We start from the raw sequence: 22,182 nt of genomic DNA on the forward strand, positions 1-22,182 counted from the left end.
AAGCTACTCAACAGAGTTCAGGGTAATGATCATAAAGACACGTCCTAACTCAGAAGAATAGATAAACATGGTAAGATTTTAAATTCCAAACTGGGAAAGGAGGATTTCAAGGCTGCATATTGTCACAACTTCTATGCAGGCAGAGTACATCATGAGAAACGCTGGGCTGGATGAAGCACAAGCTGGAATCAAGACTGCCGGGAAAGAAAGTGAAAGTGAAGTCGCTCAGTCTTGTCCGACTCCTTGCGACCCCATGGACTGTAGCCTACCACGCTCCTCCATCCATGGGATTTTCCAGGCAAGAGTACTGGAATGGGTTACCACTTCCTTCTCCAGAGAATCTTCCCAACCCAAGGATCGAACCTGGGTCTCCCGCACTGTAGGCAGACGCTTTCCCATCTGGGCCACCAGACTGCTGGGAGAAATATCAATAACCTCAGATATGCAGATGACACCACCCTTATGGCAGACAGCGAAGAGGAACTAAAGAGCCTCTTGATGAAAGTGAAAGAGGAGAGTAAAATAGCTGGCTTAAATAAAACTCAACGTTCACAAAACGAAGATCATGGCATCTGGTCCCATCACTTCATGGCAAATAGATGGAGAAACAATGGAAACAGTGAGAGACTTTATTTTCTTAGGCTCCAAATTCACTGCAGACGGTGATTGTGCCAAGAATTTAAAAGACGCTTGCTCCTTGGAAGAAAAGCTATGACCACCTAGACAGCATATTAAAAAGCAGAAACATTACTTTGCCAACAAAGGTCCATCTAGTCAAAGGTATGATTTTTCCAGTAGTCATATATGGATGTGAGAGTTGGACCATAAAGAAAGCTGAAGGCAAAAAAATTGTGGTGTTGGAGAAGACTCTTGAGAGTCCCTTGGACTGCAAGGAGATCCAACCAGTTCATCCTAAAGGAAATCAGTCCTGAATATTCATTGGAAGGACTCATGCTGAACCTGAGGCTCCAATACTTGGGCCACCGGATGCAAAGAACTGACTCACTGGAAAAGACCCTGATGCTGGGAAAGATTGAAGGCAGGAGAAAAAGGGGACGACAGAGGATGAGATGGCTGGATGGCATCACCGACTCATGGACATGAGTTTGAGCAAGCTCCAGGAGTTGGTGATGGACAGGGAAGGCTGGCGTGCTGCAGTCCATGGGGTTGCGAAGAGTCAGACACAACTGAGCGACTGATCCGAAGGTTTTAAAATAGTTAGAAAATACTGAGAATCAAACAGACCCTAAGAATACAGTAACTGAAATTAAAAATGTACTAGAGGCAATTGACAGTAGATTAGGTAAAACAGAGTAACCGATTGGTGATCTGGGAAGATGACAGTAGAAATCACCCAAGCTGAACAGAAATTAAACTTCTGTTTCAGTACTTCCAATATTCTAAAGCACAAGAAATGAGAAAGCTCAGCTAATCCACTGCCAATGGACTTCTCCACCCAAATGTCCCACAGATAACTTAAAATAGACACACACACACATACACCCCTACCTATACTCCTTCCATATCCATATCCCCCCTTCTTCACCCCCAAATTTTATAGACTATAGTCCCCAAATGCTTTCAAATTGTGGGGCTGGAGAAGACTCTTGAGAATCCCTTGGACAGCAAGGAGATCAAACCAGTCCATCCTAAAGAAAATCAACCCTGAATATTCACTGAAAGGACCGTTGCTTTAGCTCCAATACTTTGGCCACCTGATGCGAACAGCCAACTCATTAAAAAGACCCTGATGCTGGGGAAGATTGAAGGCAAAAGGAGAAGAGGATGACAGAGGATGAGATGGTTAGACAGCATCACTGACTCAATGGACATGAATTTGAGCAAACTCAGGGAGACAGTGAAGGGCAGGGAAGCCTGGCGTGCTGCAGTTCAGAGTCGCAAAGAGTCAGACACAACTTTTGAGACTGAACAAGTCCCTAGATAATTCCAAAATCTGAAACCGCCTCTGTTCCAATCCTTAATTTGCTCAGGCTGTCACATCTCTTGTCATTACAAGCCCCTAACAACGGCACCCCACTCCAGTACTCTTGCCTGGAAAAGCCCATGGATGGAGGAGCCTGGTGGGCTGCAGTCCATGGGGTCGCGAAGAGTCGGACACAACTGAGCAACTTCACTTTGACTTTTCACTTTCATGCATTGGAGAAGGAAATGGAAACCCACTCCAGTGTTCTTGCCTGGAGAATCCCAGGGATGGGGGAGCCTGATGGGCTGCTGTCTATGGGGTCGCACAGAGTCAGACACGACTGAAGCAACTTAGCAGCAGCAGCAGCAGCAGCAACCAATCTTTATTTTTCCATTTATTCTCCTTTCTAATCAAACATGCTAAGACAAATTTTACCAAGATGACTCCCTGTGGCTCCTGTTCCCACAGAAGAGAATTCCACCTCTAACCTGGCATGCCCTTTGCATCTAGACCTTTCTATCTATCTAGGTTTAACTTGTGCCACACCCTCCTCACACCCTGCTGCCGCCGCCGCTGCTGCTGCTAAGTCGCTTCAGTCATGTCCGACTCTGTGCGACCCCATAGACGGCAGCCCACCAGGCTCCCCCGTCCCTGGGATTCTCCAGGCAAGCACACTGGAGTGGGTTGCCATTTCCTTCTCCAATGCATGAAAGTGAAAAGTGAAAGTGAAGTCGCTCAACCGTGTTTGACTCTTCGCGACCCCATGGACTGCAGCCCCCCAGGCTCCTCCGTGCATGGGATTTTCCAGGCAAGAGGACTGGAGTGGGGAGCCACTGCCTTCCTACAATACTTTCAACTGAGTCTTCCACACAGGCTTCTCTCCCTGCAAAGGAAGTCTCTTCAAGCCCAACCCTGCCACCTCAGTCCTCCCAACAAACTGTTGTTCATTTTCAAAGATTCTTTTTTCCCTCTGTGCTACCATGGACATACATAACTTTACTACAGCATTTAATTATAACGTATCATAATCATCTGTCCATAACACTCCATGCTAAATTCTGTCTCATTCATCACCAGAAGCTAAAATATTACCCTGGCATACAGAAGACAATAAACATCTGTTAGATAAAATGCCATCCTAGTCAGCACACCTGCAACTACAAATTACTACTCCCCTATCTGTAGAGGTTAACAGCCAAATAACTACAAACGATGAGAGAAATATGAAAGGCCAGTTTGCTCTGCCAAGACATATTACCAAAGAATACCCAAAATAACTTTTCATATAGCTTTGAACAGTTTACAATGTGATTACATCAATATATGGTCTGCCGCTTAAGAGTTAGTTTTTAAAGAGGAACTACACAGTACAGCCCCAACTACACAGTGGGCCTGGGCCATACATAAACATTACAATGGATTTCTCTTACAGTTTCATCAATGTCACCTGTACAACTTACATCAAAAAATAGCAAGACAAGGGGCTTCCCTGGTGGCCCTGTGGTTAAGAATCCATCTGCTAATGCAGGAGACATGGGTTCAATCCCTGGTACGGGAGGATCCCACATGCCCGGGAGAAACTAAGCCCATAGGCCACAACTACTGAGCCCACGGGCCACAACTACTGAAACTGTCATGCCTAAAGCCTGTGCTCCACAGCAAGAGAAGTCACCACAGTGAGAAACCCACACACTGCGATGAAGAGTAGCCCCAGGTCACCACAACTAGAGAAAGCCCACACGCAGAAATTAGAACCCTACGCATCTGTAAATAAATAAATAGAGGCAAGACAAGATCCCCAATGAGATCCTGAAATTCGGACAATCCACTGATATATCACAGTGGTGTTTGCTGCTTCGGAGAAGGAAATGGCAACCCACTCCAGTATTCTTGCCTGCAGAATCGCATGGACAGAGGAGCCTGGTAAGAGTCAGACACAACTTCACAACTAAACCACCAACTCCACTAAGATAGATGGTGAGAAGACACCAAATCACCACCACCAATGCCACAAACAGTGCATATTTCAGGGCCTGAATACATTAGCGGATCCACTTGGAAAAGAATCAATCAACCTGGAAACTGGTAGACAGGACTTGATCAGATAAAGAGAAACTTTATTCAGGATTTACTAAAATTGGTTAACACTTTCACTAAATTCAGAAGTCAATTTTAACAGACTTCTGAATCACTAATTTTAAAAAGTGATCTCATTAAGTTCAATTAAAAATACTGTGGGAACGCATGTACACCCGTGGTGGATTCATGTCAATGTATGGCAAAACCAATACAGTTTTGTAAAGTAAAATAAAGTAAAAATAAAAATTATAAAAATAAAATAAAAATAAAAATCATGTGAAAAAAAAAAAAATACTGTGAAGATTTCATCTATCTGGAGAAGCTTCTGGTGAACCGTGCTCATAGTTCTCCTGAGATCATGACACAAGATCATTAGTCAATGCAAAATCCCTCCCAGCCACCTCCTTCCATCTACCCCTTCACCGCCTTTTATCCTCACACAGTTCCACCTGCCCGCAGCCCCAACCCATTCAGACAGGGAACCATTCTAGCCTACTTAATACATTTGGAATATAAACAGATGTGACATATGCTACATCTGAGCAGAGGCTTTCAAAGCCATTGGGCACTGCCGTCCACTCTCTTCCCTTTGCCTCGGCCAAGAGTGACAAGACCCAGAAGAGAGGTGTGCCTCAGAATGAGATGACATGTGAACAGTGACAGCCAACTGACAGCCAGGAACATATCAGGACCAAGAAATAAACCTTTATTGTTCCATAAGCTTCTGAAATTTGGGGGGTTAGTGTTACAGAAAGCTGACTAACATGCAATGAAAAACTGAAGTAAATAATTTCACTTTCCAAATTACATTCCATCAGTCAGACACATCTGAATGAGATCTGCAAGGGGAAAGTGAGACAAAGGACAGATTACTGTGGCTGGTGGTTCTGACAAGCAAGGTTAGAGACGTCAGAGTTTGTGGCAGCCAAACTCTGAGTTTCAGCGTCTGGTCACCAACTTCAAGGATGAGGGAGGCAACTGTGATGATTTGAGAACGGCGGTGGTAGCAGCAACAGCAGCCTGCCCTGGGGAGTGCGGCCAGCAGAGAGCCTCACTGAATGCATGCCGCCAATCTCCCCGACAATTTGCAAAGGACCTGGTGTTTGCTATTAAATCTCCTGTTGCTTTAGATACCTAGTGTTTTCTTGGACTGAGCTGTGATTGATGAAGTATTTGGTACCAGAGTTGTTACAGGACACAGACTCAAGTTAGGAAGCTGGCTTTGGTTTGCCCATCTAACTGGATTTTAAGGCACTGATGGGCATTGCCACCATTAGATAACATAATGCTAACACTAGATGACATGGAGTGGCAAAGAAAAACCTATCACCTGTAGCTACCTGGGATAAAGGTCTTCTTGAAGAAAACACATGGCAGACTGCTGCGGCTGTTATGACGGAACAAGAAAGACGAGAACTGGAGTGGGCTGACTCTGATGACAGGTGAACGCTTTAAAAAAATATTCAGCTTAATAACCCGAGGGCCAAAGAACATCCATGATTGCAAAAAAAATGCCCTTTAATGCTTAAAGGCACAGGACTGATAGAGCTAAAAATCAGAAACAGAATGATTCTGCATATTACAGAATTACCAAATAAAAATAATTCAAATTCTAGACAGATCTCTTAAGTAAAAGTTAGGGCAGTGATTGTGAAATGGTAGGACTCTGAGACCTGAAATGGGGTCAGTTTGGTGTTTTATCAACCTGAGAATCCTGACCTCAAAGCACTCACAGAGAGGAGGACCACTTCTCCCCAATATGAGGCTGATCTTTGCTTGACAGAAGCCCCTTTCACAATACTACCTGGAAATAAACCTCCAATTAAATTAAATTTTCCCAGGGGAACAAGCACCAAATCTAAACAAACAGGAGCCAGCCTTCATTCCAAAAAAAACCAGACGCATTGTAGTTAAAAAATAACTCATCTTATTGTGCTTTGTTTTATTGCACTTTGCAGATACTGGGCTTCTTACAAGTGGAGGTTCTGTGGCAACTCTAAGTCAGCCAAGTCTATTGGTGCCGTTTTTCCAACAGTATTTGCTCACCTTGTGTCTCAGTCGCATTGTGGTAATTCTCAAAATACTGCCAACTCTCTACCAGCAAAAAGATTATGACTTGTTAAAGGCTCAGATGATATTTAACATTTTTTTAGCAATAAAGTATTTTTAATTCTTACGTTTGTTGTTTCTTAGACATAATGCTATTGCACACTTAACAGACTACACTATACTGTAAATATAACTTTTATAGGCACTGGGGAAACCAAAAAATTCATGTGGTTCACTTTATTGCAGTGGTTTGGTACATAACCCGTAATACCTCTACATATGCCTATGTAGACTTTCGGAAGACTTTTTAAGAATTCTAAAGACCAAAATATAACTTTAGATGAGACTTCAGTTATCAAAAAGAATACACTGAAGATTCATTGTAATATCTCAAGAAACTAGACATGATTATAACGATTTGCTCAGTTAACTGACTGAAACCTGGACCCAATGATAGCCTATGTTAAAAACAGCTGGAACTCCTGCTGATCAAGAACAGACGTGAACTAACAAATTAAACACCAAAGACAACACAGCGACAGAAACTATCTGAAGTGAAGCGCAAAGAGGAGTGAAAAAGCTGAAAAGGGTGATGAACAGAGCCTCAAGTGATTTATAGTGTACCTAACATGTGCAACTGAGGGGCACTGCGCAGTCATTCTGAGTGATAATGTTCCAACTGGACAAATTCCAGAACCCGAAGCTCCAAGAAAGGACTAACAAGAGTAAACCTAAAAAAAACTCTGTTACCCCCAAGGAATAACACAATCAAACTCAATTTTATATAGTGAAAGATACAATGAAAATCTTAAAAAGAGCCAGGAAAAAAAAAAGGACACATTACATAGAGGGGAAAGTAGAATATTTATTATGAGAAATAATGGAGGTGGAAAGACATATTTAAAGCACTGAAAGGAAAAACAGAGACAATACAAGATTGTCAATCTAGAATTGTATCTCCAGCGAAAATATCCTTAGAAAATGAAGGTAAAAAAAATACTTCAGTGAACAAGCAGAAGTTGAATAAATTCCAAGCTAGATCCTTTGGCAATATTAAGCACTGCAAATATCTTCTCTTTCATCTGTCTGTCACTGAAAGAAAAATCTTTCATTTTTTTCTACTAAGTTATCATTTTTTCACCTCTGTTTAAGTCTTGGCAGCTTTAAGATGCCCTTCCCTGTCCCGAGGGAAAGAGTGTCTTCAATACTGTCTTCCATTAATTTTCTAACTTTTCCTTTCACACTTACATCTCTAATCATCTATAATTCATCCCATCTGTGGTATTACATTGTTTTTTTTCCATACGGTTGAGTCACTATTCTGAGCAACATGACTTTCTCTGATGATTTATGATGACACCCTTAAGTTCCTAAACATTTATAGGTAACTTTCTGCTCTCTAATTTGTCCCCCTCAATCTATTTCTATGTTCTCACATTCCTACTAGTTTTTATTACTATAGTTTTGAAACAGAATCTTAACTTCTGATAAGGCAAGCCCCCACCAAAGCAAATCTTTAAGACTGATTTAGCTATTCAGACTTTATCCCACCTGTCATATAAATTTTAGATCTAGGTTATGGAGTTTGTCAGACAAACCAACTGGAATTTTGATGGCAATTTAATCAAACTTACAGATTAAAATGGGAATCTGCCTGACAATGAAGGAGATGTAAGAGATGTGGATTTGATCCCTGAGTGGGGAATAATATCCCCTGGAGTAGGAAATGGCAACCCACTCCAGTATTCTTGCCTGGGAAATTCCATGGACAGAGGAGCCTAGCGGGCTACATTACAGTCCATGGGGTTGCAAATAGTCAGATTTGACTGTGCAACTGAGAACACATTTCTGGCTCCTTAGTCAAGTTCTCTCCTTAAAGATCTTATGTGTTCTTAGGTTCATTCCTAGAGACTAGTTTGTTCCCATTATTGTATACAATATTTATCTTTGATTACCTTCAGTTCAGTTGCTCAGTCGTGTCCGACTCTTTGCGACACCATGAACTGCAGCATACCAGGCCTCCTTGTCCATCACCAACTCCCAGAGTTCACTCAAACTCACGTCCATCAAGTCGGTGATGCCATCCAGCCTACTGATTGCTTATTGCTAGTGTACTAAATACTACTAATTTCTGTAGGTTGATTTTAAAAGCAGTAACCCTGCTAAACTCTTACTAGTTCCAACAGTTTCTCTCTTGATTCTAATGGTTATTCTAGATAAGTAATATTTTCTGCAAATAACGAGTTTTCTTGCTTTCCTTCTTGTCCTTATACTTTTTATTTTTCCCTCTGTAGTGTCAGTCAGGACTTCCTTGTGTTAAATACCAACAGTGATACAAGGGCATCCTTATCTTGCTACTGATCTTAAAGTAAGTGTATCTAAAATTTCTTTATTATTATTTGCTGTAGGTTTTTGGTAATGACCATTATCTAGTTATCTTGTGTTCAAAGCTTGTTAAGATTGTTTATCATATATTGGTGCTGGATCTTATCAAATGATTTTACGGTATAAAAATAATTGATGACTTTTCTCCTTCAGCCAGATGTTGAACCATATTTACATTCTTAAACTCTATGGATCAATATTCTTTCAACACATTGTTGGATTTGATGAGCCAGTATTCTATGTAGGATTTTCTTGTTTACACTAGATGTGTAACTTTCTCATATTGACCTCAACTAGTTTTGAAATCAAGACTTTACTAACTTTATAAAATGAGCTTAGCATCTTTTTTTTTTCCCCTATTCTCAGAAAAACCTTTAAAAAGAAAATTTCATTTAAAAATTCATTGCAACTCAGTAAGATTATCTTCATACAGGGTTTTTCTGAAAGGGGAGGTTTTGCCATTGTTTATTAAATATTCATTAGTCAGCTCAAGCTATCTATTTCTTCTGATACCAACCTTCATAGCTTGTAGTTTTCTAAGAATTTATACATTTCCTCCAGGCTTTCAAATTTATAAACCGATAGCAATTCATAAAATTATTTTTTAAACATCTCACGTTTGTAGCCGTTTCCGATTTATCACTTATTTTATCTGCATCTTTTAAAAACCAGAGGTCTGTTTAGCTTATTTACCTTCAAAACATCTTATTTCAGTTTGGCCAATCTTTCTTTTGCTCCTAATTTCACTGATTTCTGCTCTTAATAGGCTGGTTTTTTGTGTTTTTTTTTTAACTCTTGAAATTAACTTGGTAAAAGCACTAAGGCAAGCTTCCTTCAACATTTAGATAAGTCACCCTGCCACTATATCTCAGATCTGGTTTCACTACATAGACTTCCAACACAGAAACTATACAATATAAACATTATTCTCTCATATTCACAATACAAAAGAAACGACAAATCTTATCAACCGTAACTACATATGAATGTCTCCATGTTGAAGGCAAATAAATAAGGTAATGTGCTTGTTCCCCCAAAATAGGTAAGGCTACCACTATGTACCTGAACCAAGGCACTTTCTCTGCACAGCTACTTGGACAATTACTGGTACAGCTTGATAAAATTAGCAACTAGAAATGAAATCTCCAGTTGCTTTACCAGCTGCCATTCAAAACTTGTAGTTATTAATAGGAGGGAAAAAAATCTGGCTGTGGCGATCGATTTCCACCACCACCAGCCCCCCCAAAAAACTCGCTTAAAGCAGAAGCACTCTTCTTTTCCTCGCTGTGGAAGCATACATCCCTGACTGGGGACAGTTTCAGTTACAGAAAGAGATTTTGATCTTAAATCTTTCTGCCTGCAATTGAGCGTTAAAGAGGATCACTAACATAAAGTTCAACATTCAACACAACCTTGGACACATACCGAATGGCTTATTCTTATGAGTGTAGGCTTTGAAAAATAATTTTATACAGTATTAGCTTCAAAACGAATGTCGTAGCTCTCACTGCACTCCTGTTAACTCAAGAAGCAACTCATACATTTTCCCTATGAGGATGCAGAAGGCGTGCACTGGAGACGGGAAAGAACGAAGCGCAGATACAGGTCAACTTTCTAATTCCTGACTTGCTTAACGCAGGCTGGCTAAAAGCACAGAAACACAGTGGCCAGATTTCTTTTTCCTCTGGCTGCAAAAAAAAAAAACAAAAAGACTGAAGGCCTCTCCCTAACGAAACCCGGGCAGCCTTATACTTTTCCCTTCACGTTTGAGGGTGAAACTTAAAGGGGAACGGAGAAGAAAAGAGCTTCCTAACGTTGAGAGCGAGCCAGTTGTGATATGGATCGCGTCTGCAGGAGAACTCGGGGCTGCGTGCGTTTAACCCAGGCTGCTCTTTTATAGGCCAGGTAATACAAGAAGCCAGGGCCGCTCCGGCGCCGGCCCACCGACACCAAACCGGGGAGGGAGGGACGGAGGGACGCCGGGAAGAGGAGACCCGGGCCTGAAACAAAGGAAGAAGGGCTGGCCGAGAGGGACGGATTCGGCGTCCCCGTGGGGAGGAGGAAAAGCCAAGGCTGCTGGCGAAGGGCTGGACTCACAGAACTTGGAGGTGGAGGTGTTGATGTTGATGGTGGAGCCGGGGGTGGGGGCGGGGGCCGCCTTGGCCACGGAGGCCGCGTCGCCGCTCTTCAACATCATGATCACCCCATTGGCCTCCGGCGGCGGCGGCGGCGGCCCCATCGGAAGCCCCTCCTTGGGGCCTTTCCTGTCCACGGAGACCGCAGGCATCGCCAGCAGCTGACCCCCGGGAGTGTCTCGGGCAGGGGCTGGGATCGAAGGCGGGGGTGGCGGAGGCTGCCGGAAGCCCTCCACGGCGGCCTCCCAGTTGTTGTGGTTCTGGTCGTCCATCATCGCCTCGTAGCTGCCCCCCTCCTCCTCTTCCATGCTTTCCTCCATTCTGCAGGCCCCCAGCACCCGCCCGCCTTCACAGGCACCTGCTGCCAGTCTCAACCCCGGGCCGGGCCGGGCCGGGGTGGGGGGCGGGCACCGCAGCCTCCTCGAGCTCACATCGCCGAGGGCCGGAGCGGGCGCGGAGGGGAGGGGCAGCGGCGCGCCTCGGGTCTCTCAGTCTCCGCCGGGACGCCTCTTAGCAGACAGGGCTGACGGCGGTGAGCGCTCCCGGGTTCCAGTCTGGGGAGAGGCAGCCGTAAAGCGGGAGCGCCCCTCACGACATTTTACAGCAGCTTCCAACAGGCAGTTGGGGAAAGGGCGGGCAGCGGGGGAGGAGCGGCCAGCAGGGCACGTGGTGCGAGGAAACAAGCCTCCTGAAAGCCGAGCGAAAAGGGGCGGGAGCTGTGAGCCACCACCAGGCGGGAGAACAGAGGTTGGCCCCGCCTCGACTGGTCGCGCGCAGAGAGGCAGGCGCTGGGCGACCCAGTTCCTGGGTAGCCGGCTCCGGCCCCGCCCCGTGCCCGGACTCACGTGATAAGGGAGTGGAACTGCGCACGCGCTTTCGCAGGTTGGTTACCAGGACGACGGGCAGCTGAGTTTGTGACTGAAGATGTGTCCAGACCCTGGCTTGGCGATCGATGTGACCCAGGCTTCCGCTTTCGGCCGTGTTTTTCTCCCGCGCCCCCGATTTACCGGGTCTTCGGACCACAGAGGGCCTTGCATTTCCGGCTTTTGCTTGATCACGTAACCTTGGTGGCCAGTAGAGGGTCCGGGTCGAACATTATAAACGGGTTGGGACCACCCAGGGCGGCCCTTGGCCGAATCGCTCATGGCCTTCGACAGACCCGTCCCAAACCCTCAACCTGGTGAATAACAGGCAAAGCAGCAGAGTGGCTAAAAATACTAATTGTGTTTGAGCTAATCAAGGATTTTTTTAAAGTTCCTAGTTTCTCCATACACTGAGGCCAGAAACTTTAAACTTAAAAATACCACTCTTCGTATGCTGTTTCACAAATCTTAACTACAAATTTGAGATTATGAGAGTTTTGAGGGACAAAGAAGAAACATTATGTAACTCTATTATAATTTCTTCGATTCCTCTGCCTTCTCAGATTATAGTAATAGCAGTATATTGTGTGAGAATGTGGTTACAGTTGTTTATTACAGCGTTCATTCTCGCTGCTGGTGAAAAGTTGTCTAGAAAAACCCTTAATTATTTTAAGCTAGCAAATAATGAATCTTTATTTCCACAGATATGTAATTAGTTTGAAGTTACGTAAATCACTTCATCCACTGAAAAGTTGTCTCTGATATATTTCAGTGTCCACATTTATTTCAGTTTCTCTACACGTATTTTCCCAGAGTATTCTGCACTATACTTAAGCATTTTGACCACTTCTTGTTTTTTTTAGTCGTAAAGTCATGTCTGATCCTTTGGCAACCCCATGGACTGTAGCCGATCAGATTCCTCTGTCCATGGGATTTCCCAGGCAAGACTACTGAAATGGGTTGCCATTTCCTTCTCCATGGGATCTTCTTGACCCAAGGATTGAACTCATGTCTCCTGCACTGGCAAGCAGATTCTTTACCACTGTACCACCAGGGAGGCCCTGTAAGCACTTAGAATGGTTTAATTTCAGAAAATGCTGTCTCATATTCATTAAGGGCATATATTTTTTGAATCAGCACAGTGTTTTGATTCTCTGGCCCTGGGACATTTGGGGAATATGAAAAAGAAAAAAGACAATTTTCAGAGTGAAATGCTCAGCGGGGAAAAAATTGTAACCTTAGAATTATAAGCCCAGCAAGAAAAGAATGTAAGAGGAAAGAGAAATTATAGTTTTTTTCAGGCAACAAAGGATAGTTTGTCATTACTAGACTTTTGAGGTGGTGGGTGTGGCTAGATAAAAAAACGCTCAGTACACAAGATAAGAGAATCATAAATATGTGTCTAATAATATGGTCACAAAATACATAAAGCAAAAGTTGACAGAAGTACAAGAAGAAGGAAAAATCTACCATTGGAATAGGTGATTTGACAGTTTGCAGTGGGTTGAATAGTAGCTCCCCCAAAAGATATCTCTATGTCTTAATTCCTAAAACCTGTAAATGTTACTTTGTTTGGAAACAAGGTCTTTGCTTAAGTAATTAAAGATCTTGAGGTGAGGAGAGCTTCTTGGGTTATCCAGGAAGTGGGTTGCCATTCCTTTCTCCAGGGGATCTTCCCAACCCAGGGATTGAACCCAGATCTCCTGCGTTGCAGGCAGATTCTCTACACTCTGAGCTACCAGGAAAGCCCAGGATTATCCAGGTGGAACCTAAAACCAGAGGCAAGTGTCATAGTTAGAGCCAGAAGAGAGATCTGAGACAGAAACAGACGAGGAGGAGACAGTGTGACCTCAGAGGCAGAGGCTGGGGTGATGCAGTCACACTCACACCAAATGCCAGCAGCCACCCAAAGCTGGAGGAGGCAAAGAATGGATTCTCCGCTAGAGTCTCCAGAGAGAAGACAGCCCTGCCAAAACCATGATTTCAGACTTCTAGCTTCCGGCACTGTGAAAGAATCTTTCTGTTGTTTAAAGTCCCCTATTTCTGCTAATTTGTTACAGCAGCCACAAAAACTAACACATATATCAAATGGACCAAAACATCTTTAAGGGACTAGAGGATTTGAAGAACACAGTTACCAAGTTTTGGTTTAATGTATACACAGAGAACTCAACAACTGCAGAATATATACTCATTTTAAGAATATGTGAAACTTTACAAAAATTGAACATGCTGGGTCATAAAGCAAGTCTCTCTACATGTCTCAGGATTGGTATCATAGCAGCCACATTCTCTGACCACTGTATACTTCAGTTAGAAATCAATTACCAACAGACAGCTAGTAAACCCTCATATTTCTAGTCTTCCAATCAACTTATGGGTCAGAAAATCATGATGAAAAGAAGACATTTAGAACTGAAGGGACTGGTAACTTTCATCTATTAATAGTAAGGCTTACTACAGGGAGGCTTACTGAGCATACATGTGAACACAGAACCCTTTACATGTATACTGCCATAATAATCAATATGAGACAGTCATGTTAGCTATAATTGGTTAAACATACCATTAGGGAAAAATCTAACCATGATTGAACCAAAGCAGTTACTGACAGGGTGCAATTTGCCATAAATAAGAAGCATCACCCACTGAAGGGAAACAAATGAACATATTGATAACTGATTGATTTTATGGACATGAGACGTTGTTATATTACACTTGGGACTTCCCTGGTGGCTGAGACAATAAAGAATCTGCCTGCAATGCAAGAGACCCTGGATTCAGTCCTTAGGTGGGAAGATCCACTGGAGAAGGGAATGGCTACCTGCTCCAGTACTCTTGTCTGAAGAATTCCATGGACAGGGGAGACTTGTGGGCTACAGTCCATGGAGTGGCAAAGTATCGGACAGAACTTAGTGACTAACACTTTCACTAAAAGCTTAATATATTTTAATAAGTATTAACTTAAAATCTTTGGTGATTTGTTCTGGGATGTGGAGATGGAGAATAACATTACTAGCAACCATTGACCCAACATTGTACAGATGGAACACAGGTTAATTAATAATTACTACAAAATTCCATAGTCTCAGACATTAATCAATTTTCTTGGATTTTTTATTTGTCTTTTATTTTCAGGGGTAACAGGCAAATTTGGCCTTGGAATGCGGAAGGAAGCAGGGTAAAGACTAATAGAGTTTTGCCAAGAAAATGCACTGGTCATAGCAAACACCCTCTTCCAACAACACAAGAGAAGACTCTACACATGGACATCACCAGATGGTCAACACCGAAACCAAATTGATTATATTCTTTGCAGGCAAAGATGGAGAAGCTCTATACAGTCAACAAAAACAAGACCAGGAGCTGACTGTGGCTCAGATCATGAATTCCTTATTGCCAAATTCAGATTTAAATTGAAGAAAGTAGGGAAAACCACTCGACCATTCAGGTATGACCTAAATCAAATCCCTTATGATTATGCAGTGGAAGTGAGAAATAGATTTAAGGGCCTAGATCTGATAGAATGCCTGATGAACTATGGAATGAGGTTCATGACATTGTACAGGAGACAGGGATCAAGACCATCCCCATGGAAAAGAAATGCAAAAAACCAAAATTGCTGTCTGAGGAGGCCTTACAAATAGCTGTGAAAAGAAGAGAGGCGAAAAGCAAAGGAGAAATGGAAAGATATAAGCATCTGAATGCAGAGTTCCAAAGAATAGCAAGGAGAGATAAGAAACTCTTCCTCCGATCAATGCAAAGAAATAGAGGAAACAACAGAATGGGAAACACTAGAGACCTCTTCAAGAAAATTAGAGATACCAAGGGAACATTTCATGCAAAGATGGGCTCGATAATAGACAGAAACGGTATGGACCTAACAGAAGCAGAAGATATTAAGAAGAGGTGGCAAGAATACACGGAAGAACTGTACAAAAAAGATCTTCACAACCAAGATAATCACGATGGTGTGATCACTCACCTAGAGCCAGACATCTTGGAATGTGAAGTCAAGTGGGCCTTAGAAAGCATCACTATGAACAAAGCTAGTGGAAGTGATGGAATTCCAGCTGAACTGTTTCAAATCCTGAAAGATGATGCTGTGAAAGTGCTGCACTCAATAGGCCAGCAAATTTGGAAAATTCAGCAGTGGCCACAGGACTGGAAAAGGTCAGTTTTCATTCCAATTCCAAAGAAAGGCAATGCCAAAGAATGCTCAAACTACTGCACAATTGCACACATCTCACACGCTAGTAAAATAATGCTCAAAATTCTCCAAGCCAGGCTTCAGCAATACATGAACCATGAACTTCCAGATATTCAAGCTGGTTTTAGAAAAGGCAGAGAAACCAGAGATCAAATTGCCAACACCCGCTGGATCATGGAAAAAGCAAGAGAGTTCCAGAAACACATCTATTTCTGCTTTATTGACTATGCCAAGGCCTTTGTGTGGATCACAATAAACTGTGGAAAATTCTGAAAGAGGTGGAAATACCAGACCACCTGACCTGCCTCTTGAGGAACCTGTATGCAGGTGAGGAAGCAACAGTTAGAACTGAACATGGAACAACAGACTGGTTCCAAATAGGAAAAGGAGTACGTCAAGGCTGTATATTGTCACCCTGCTTATGTAACTTATATGCAGAGTACATCATGAGAAACACTGGGCTGGAAGAAGCACAAGCTGGAATCAAGATTGCCGGGAGAAATATCAATAACCTCAGATATGCAGATGACACCACCCTTATGGCAGAAAGTGAAGAGGACCTAAAAAGCCTCTTGATGAAAGTGAAAGAGGAGAGCAAAAAAGTTGGCTTAAAGCTCAACATTCAGAAAACGAAGATCATGGCATCTGGTCCCATCACTTAATGGGAAATAAATAGATGGGGAAACAGTAGAAACAGTGTCAGACTTTATTTTGGGGGTCTCCAAAATCACTGCAGGTGGTGATTGCAGCCATGAAATTAAAAAACGCTTACGAAGGAAAGTTATGACCAACCTAGATAGCATATTCAAAAGCAGAGACGTTACTTTGCCAACTAAGGTCCGTCTAGTCAAAACTATGGTTTTTCCAGTGGTCATGTATGGATGTGAGAGTTGGACTGTGAAGAAATCTGAGTGCCGAAGAATTGATGCTTTTGAAGTGTGGTGTTAGAGAAGACTCTTGAGAGTCCCTTGGACTGCAAGGAGATCCAACCAGTCCATTCTAAAGGAGATCAGTCCTGAGTGTTCTTTGGAGGGACTGATGCTAAAGCTGAAACTCCAGTACTTTGGCCACCTCATGGGAAGAGTTGACTCATCGGAAAAGACCCTGATGCTGGGAGGGATAGTGGGCAGGAGGAAAAGGGGACAACAGAGGATAAGATGGCTGGATGGCATCACCGACTTGATGGACATGAGTCTGAGTGAACTCCGGGAGTTGGTGATGGACAGGGAGGCCTGGTGTGCTGCGATTCATGGGGTCGCAAAGAGTCGGACATGACTGAGCGACTGAACTGAACTGAAGATATTAGTTCTACCAAAGTAGGAAATATGTATATGTAAGTTTATTTGTGTAAATAGAAGACTAATTCAAAACATTAATAGCAGTTACCTAGGGCTAATGGGATTACAAAGAGTCAGACACAACTGAGCGACTGAACTGAACTGAACTGAATGGGATTACAGATGGTTTTTATCTTCTTCTTTGTTATCTTCCAATCTTTCCTATATTCTGTACAGTGAGCACGTATCAACACTATTTTTATAATCAGAAAAATATTCCTAACCTCAAAGTTTAAAAAATAAAAACAACATTAAGAAAGTATAAGTTGGGATCCTGTATGTTAAAACATTTATTTTGGCTTCCAGAAACAGAAATCCCAAGTAACAATTGCTTAAAAATCAAGGCTGTTCATTGACTAACATACTGATAAAAGTCTAGGAGGGACAAAGGTGAGGTGTGTTTCAGTCAGGTCTCCAGCTCTATTATCTGCCTTGAGTTTTGACCTGATTTTCTCGTTTGCAAACTTCATCCTTAGGCTGCCAACAAACTGGCTGCCACAGCCCTAGACCTCACATACTTTACCAACAATGTCCAGAAGAGGGTCTATGGCTCCTGGTAGGCATTGATTGTAAGTAAGCAGGTTCTTTCCCAGAAGCCCTAAGCATACTTCTTCTCCATGTCCCATTGGCTCATTCTTGAACCATTCTACAAAGCATTTAGACCAAAATCCCAGAGTCATTTACTGCAAAGGCATGGATTTATTCTTGGAAAATGAGGCCCATCCCTGGTACTCAGAGTGGGATACAAGAATAAAATCTGAGGTTAACTAGGGAAGTTTAAATGGATTCAATACCCATTACAGGCCCAGATATCTAATCCCCAGAACCTATCCACTACATAACTTCATCCTGACCTCTCCACTCCATCCCCCTTGTAAACACATCCCTAAAAAATATATGTAGGCAAAATTGAGTGGGCTTCCCAGGTGGCGCTAATGGTAAAGAACCTGCCTGCTAATGCAGAAGACATGAGAGATGCAGGTTTGATCCCCTGGGTTGGGAAGATCCCCTGGAGGAGGACATAGCAACCCACTCCAGTATTCTTGCCTGGAGAATCCCATGGACAGAGGAGCCTGGAGCTACAATACACAGTGTCACAAAGAGTCAGACGTTACTGAAGTGACTTAGTGTGCACACACATACAAAATTGAGTATGTATTGATTAGAATCAAGACAGACAATTACAAAATATATAGCTAATTATCTAAAATAGTTAAAATGGGGGAGTGCAGAGGTTTTGTCACTAAGAATTAGTCTTACATAGCTTTGAATACCATCATGTCACCTTTCCTGCAGAGTATTTCATTACGATTGTTCAATATTTTTGAATGAATAAACACATCACTACGTTAAATCTACTTGAAATCTTATTTTTAGATTGGTAGCTCTTTTTCCTTTTAATCAACTCTTAAATACCATCCATATGATGAGATGCCTTCTTCCCTAAGAGAAAACAAAGATTATTACCATCTTTTTATATCTTTTCATCTATTTAACCCTCCTAATTGTTGCATTGTTGGTGGTAGAGTGGTTAGTTGCTAAGTCATCTGACTTTTGCAACCCCATGGACTCCTCTGTTGATGAGATTTCCCAGGCAAGAATACTGGAGTGGATTGCCATCTCCAGGGAATCTTCCCCACCCAGAGATCAAACCTGAGTCTCCTGCGCTGCAGGCAGATTCTTTACTGACTGAGCCATCAGGGAAGCCTCTTGCATTGTTAGAGAGGGATGAAATTGCTCAGAGGTGAGCAAGAAGAGAAAAGAAGAGATGAAAATTTATATGAAAAAACTCCCAAACTGTACATGCTTCTAAGTAGTCAAGCCAGAACCAACTGAATTAGGCAAGTTTGTGATAGATAACACATGGACCTATAGATGATTGTTTTTAATTTCTATTTCATTTTAAATTCACTTAATTTCATGAAGGCATTCACATGGAAAAATTGAAAACACAACTTTGATAAACTATATTAGGATAAAGAAGAATGAATACTTTTCTTGTAATCTCCCTAGGAGATTATAATGGTACCAATACAGTTTCACAAAGAAGTGACTTGTGAATGCATAATGCAATTGGAAGTCTAAAGGCAAAGCTATTGGAATGATCTTGATTAGAAGGTAAGAGGATTAAAGGCATGTAAATAACTCAAGCCTCAATAGCTGTGCAATGAGATTACTGCTTACAGTGGAAATGTGTAGCCACTCGGGGGAGTATTCTCTATTTGATATTTCTTTCCATGTTGGATTTTGTTCCTTCCTTTTACATCTTAACATCTGCATCCAGCCAGATTCCATCCTAGCAGGGAAACAAAAATAATGATGCAGATTCTTTCTGTAAACCTGATGAATTAAGGGGCTGAAGGAAAGGATTCCAGGCTGAAGGAGACTATAGGAAAAAAGCTTACCCTACCAGCTCCCTGTTGTCAGCCTATTTCTTTTACTCCAAAATTCACAAATATCTCTGTGCTCAGGCACTGTGCTGGGGCTACAGGAGTAAACGGACAAGAAGGGTTTCCATCCCTCATGGAGTCTCCTCTAAAGTGTCAAGATTTAAACAATGAACCACAGGAACCAAAGCCTGACAAGCAGGATAAAGGAAAACACCAGGCACTGTAAGAAGGCATCACAGAGAAAGTTATTTTATTTGGGGTGACCAAAGAGACTCGACCTGAAAAAGAGTATTTCTGCCAAGACAAAAGGCTGGGTAGAAGTGAGCCAGTCAACAAGTTAAGGAGACAACTTTCCAGGCAGAAGGTGTTTGACATCAACTAGGAACTAAAAGAAACTGAGACTCTAGTGGAGGGAAGGGGAACGGAAGGGTTGTGGCATATGAAGGAGAGGTAGAAAGGGCTTCCCTGGGCTCAGTGGTAAAGAATCTGCCTGCCAAAGCCTGCCAGTGCAGGAGAAGTGAGCTCAATACCTGGGTCAGGAAGATTCCCTTAGAGAAGGAAATGGCAACCCATTTCCTTGAGTATTAGAAAAGGAATACCAATATTCCAGTATTAGTACATTGGTATTCCAATATACGAATTGGAATACCAATATTCTGTTGGTATATTCTCTTGCCTGGAAATTTCCAGGCAAGAAAATATGCCACTATTCTTGCCTGGAAAATCCCATGGACAAAGGAGCATGGCAGTCTACAGACCCTGGGGTCGCAAAAGAGTCAGATATGACTTAGCGACTAAACAGCAACAAAAGGAAATGGCCACATGTGTGCTCTATACCTCCTGTTGAGGAGTCTGTATTTCTGTTTGAATGGGAAAGACATAAGGAAGTGTACTGTAAGATGTAATTTACATTGTATAGGGGCATCTCAGCACCTTGAGGGAAATGGCTTATAGGGAAGCAAAGAGTGGAAAAAGAGACCAATTAGGGAGTTATGGCAATACTTCAGGCAAGAGAGGATGGTGGGGGACTTCCCTGGTGGTCCAGCAGTTAAGAATCCGCCTTGCAATCCAGGGAACATGGGTTTCATCCCTGATCTGGGAACTAAGATGCCACATGCCACAGAGAAACTAAGCCTTTGAGCTGCGAGTACTAAGCCCTCGCACTCCAGAGCCCAGAGCCCTTTGGGCCACAACTAGAGAGTCTGTAAGATCTCAAGTGCCAAAACTAAGACCCAGTGCAGCCAAATAAATAAATATATTTTTTAAACAGGTAATGATGACTTAGACTTTGGGGATGGTAACGGCTGAAGAAAAATGTAGACTGCAGGAGTCTTCTGTCACTTGAATGGACAGGACTTGGGTTAAAGCTTGAAGGTGAGGGAAAGAAACGTTTCAAGAATGATGCCGCTGATTGATGTAAACGATCATGTTCTTCTAAAGCTGGGGTTGTGTCAGATGCATGCAATGGAAGGAGAGTTGGATCAGTGATGAAAAAGATGAATCAGTCATAAACTTCAGGCTGCATAAGAAAATAAAGACGGATGGGGCAGGTGGCTAGAGAGCTTGGAGAGTTGTTTATGGAAGAGAGGTCTCCATGAGGTTGAAGAGCTGCTGCAAGGATGTCTGTCCTTAATCAGGAAACCTGCAGGATAGATGATAACCAAAAGGTAGAACGTTTGAATTAGCAGTTCAGTATTGCTTCTCACTGATTCAATGGACATCACCAATTCAATGGACATGAACTTGGGCAAACTCCAGGAGATGGTGAGAGACAAGGAACTGTGGCATCACGAAGAGTTGGACACAACTTGGTGATCTAACAACAACAATTGCTTCTCCAAACCCCACATCCTCAAAACAACAAGCAACATTCTGGATGCCATGAAGGTTTCTGTGTGTTGGTAGGGACACCACCAGTAGTGGACAGTGACGTATCAGAGTGCAGGGAGGATCTGAGCAACAGCAGCACTTAACTGAAAGAGAAGACAAATTAACTTCTGAAATCCTTTCCACTTGGCATTAATGTGATAGATTCTTGCATAACAGTAACATTGCCCAGTTGTGCCAGGTGTCCATTTTCATGTTCTAATTCATAGGCTTGGAGCTACTTGCTGTGTTAAAGCAATTTGATTTAATTTAGACAAGATAGATGGTGTACACTTGAAAAGTTAAGTGAAACAATAGAAGTGAATTGTAGTCTTCAGTAGAAAATAAAGTTACTTTCTTTTTTGTATTTGTATTTGCACTGTCCGCACATACTTGGTGTGAACTGTTGCTTACGAAACAAAACCATACACAGTTGTTTGTTTTTCACTCTTTAGAGCATTAATATTTTAATTTGTAAAGCAAATGTTAAAGGAAACAAAGTTTGCATGACTACAAAAAGCCTTGTACAAAATTACCCAAAAATAGTTTCTATGGAGATTTTTTTGGCCTTTAGAGATCAAAATGGACTCTGAAGAAAGATTTTAACAAATGAAATAATATGCTGCGGTTGTCAGTCTTCTTATTCTATCTTAGCATTGAGGAATTTGAAAGGAAAATACTTTAATGTATAAATCTTGATCTTTCTTATAAGAGAGAGTGAAACATGATATTGGTAAAGGAAATTTTCATAATGAAATTAAAATGTTTTGTACTATTTTCTGTAACAGTAACTATATATAGCCTAACCCCATTAAAATATTACATATGAAACTCATATCATGATCATATGCACATGATATGTTAGACTTATGATTCATTTCCAATCTAAGTATTATTTTAAGAATTTAATAGACAACTCCAGTTGCTGCAACCTCAACCAAACA

General features: G+C 42.2%; 1 protein-coding gene across 2 annotated transcripts in view; it reads right to left on the bottom strand.

Moving 5' to 3' along the window:
* Positions 1-11,112, bottom strand: part of CACUL1 (CDK2 associated cullin domain 1) — a 70,103-nt gene extending 58,991 nt beyond the window's left edge. For both annotated transcript variants that reach the window (XM_052660941.1, XM_052660940.1), the window contains exon 1: positions 10,535-11,112. In XM_052660941.1, the coding sequence (XP_052516901.1) occupies positions 10,535-10,892 (358 nt within the window). In that variant the 5' untranslated portion in view covers positions 10,893-11,112. The remainder of the gene's footprint in view (positions 1-10,534) is intronic.
* Between the last annotated feature and the right edge of the window lie 11,070 nt (positions 11,113-22,182).

Source organism: Budorcas taxicolor, chromosome 23 (assembly GCF_023091745.1).
Source record: "Budorcas taxicolor isolate Tak-1 chromosome 23, Takin1.1, whole genome shotgun sequence".
In the NCBI taxonomy this organism is placed as follows: domain Eukaryota; kingdom Metazoa; phylum Chordata; class Mammalia; order Artiodactyla; family Bovidae; genus Budorcas; species Budorcas taxicolor.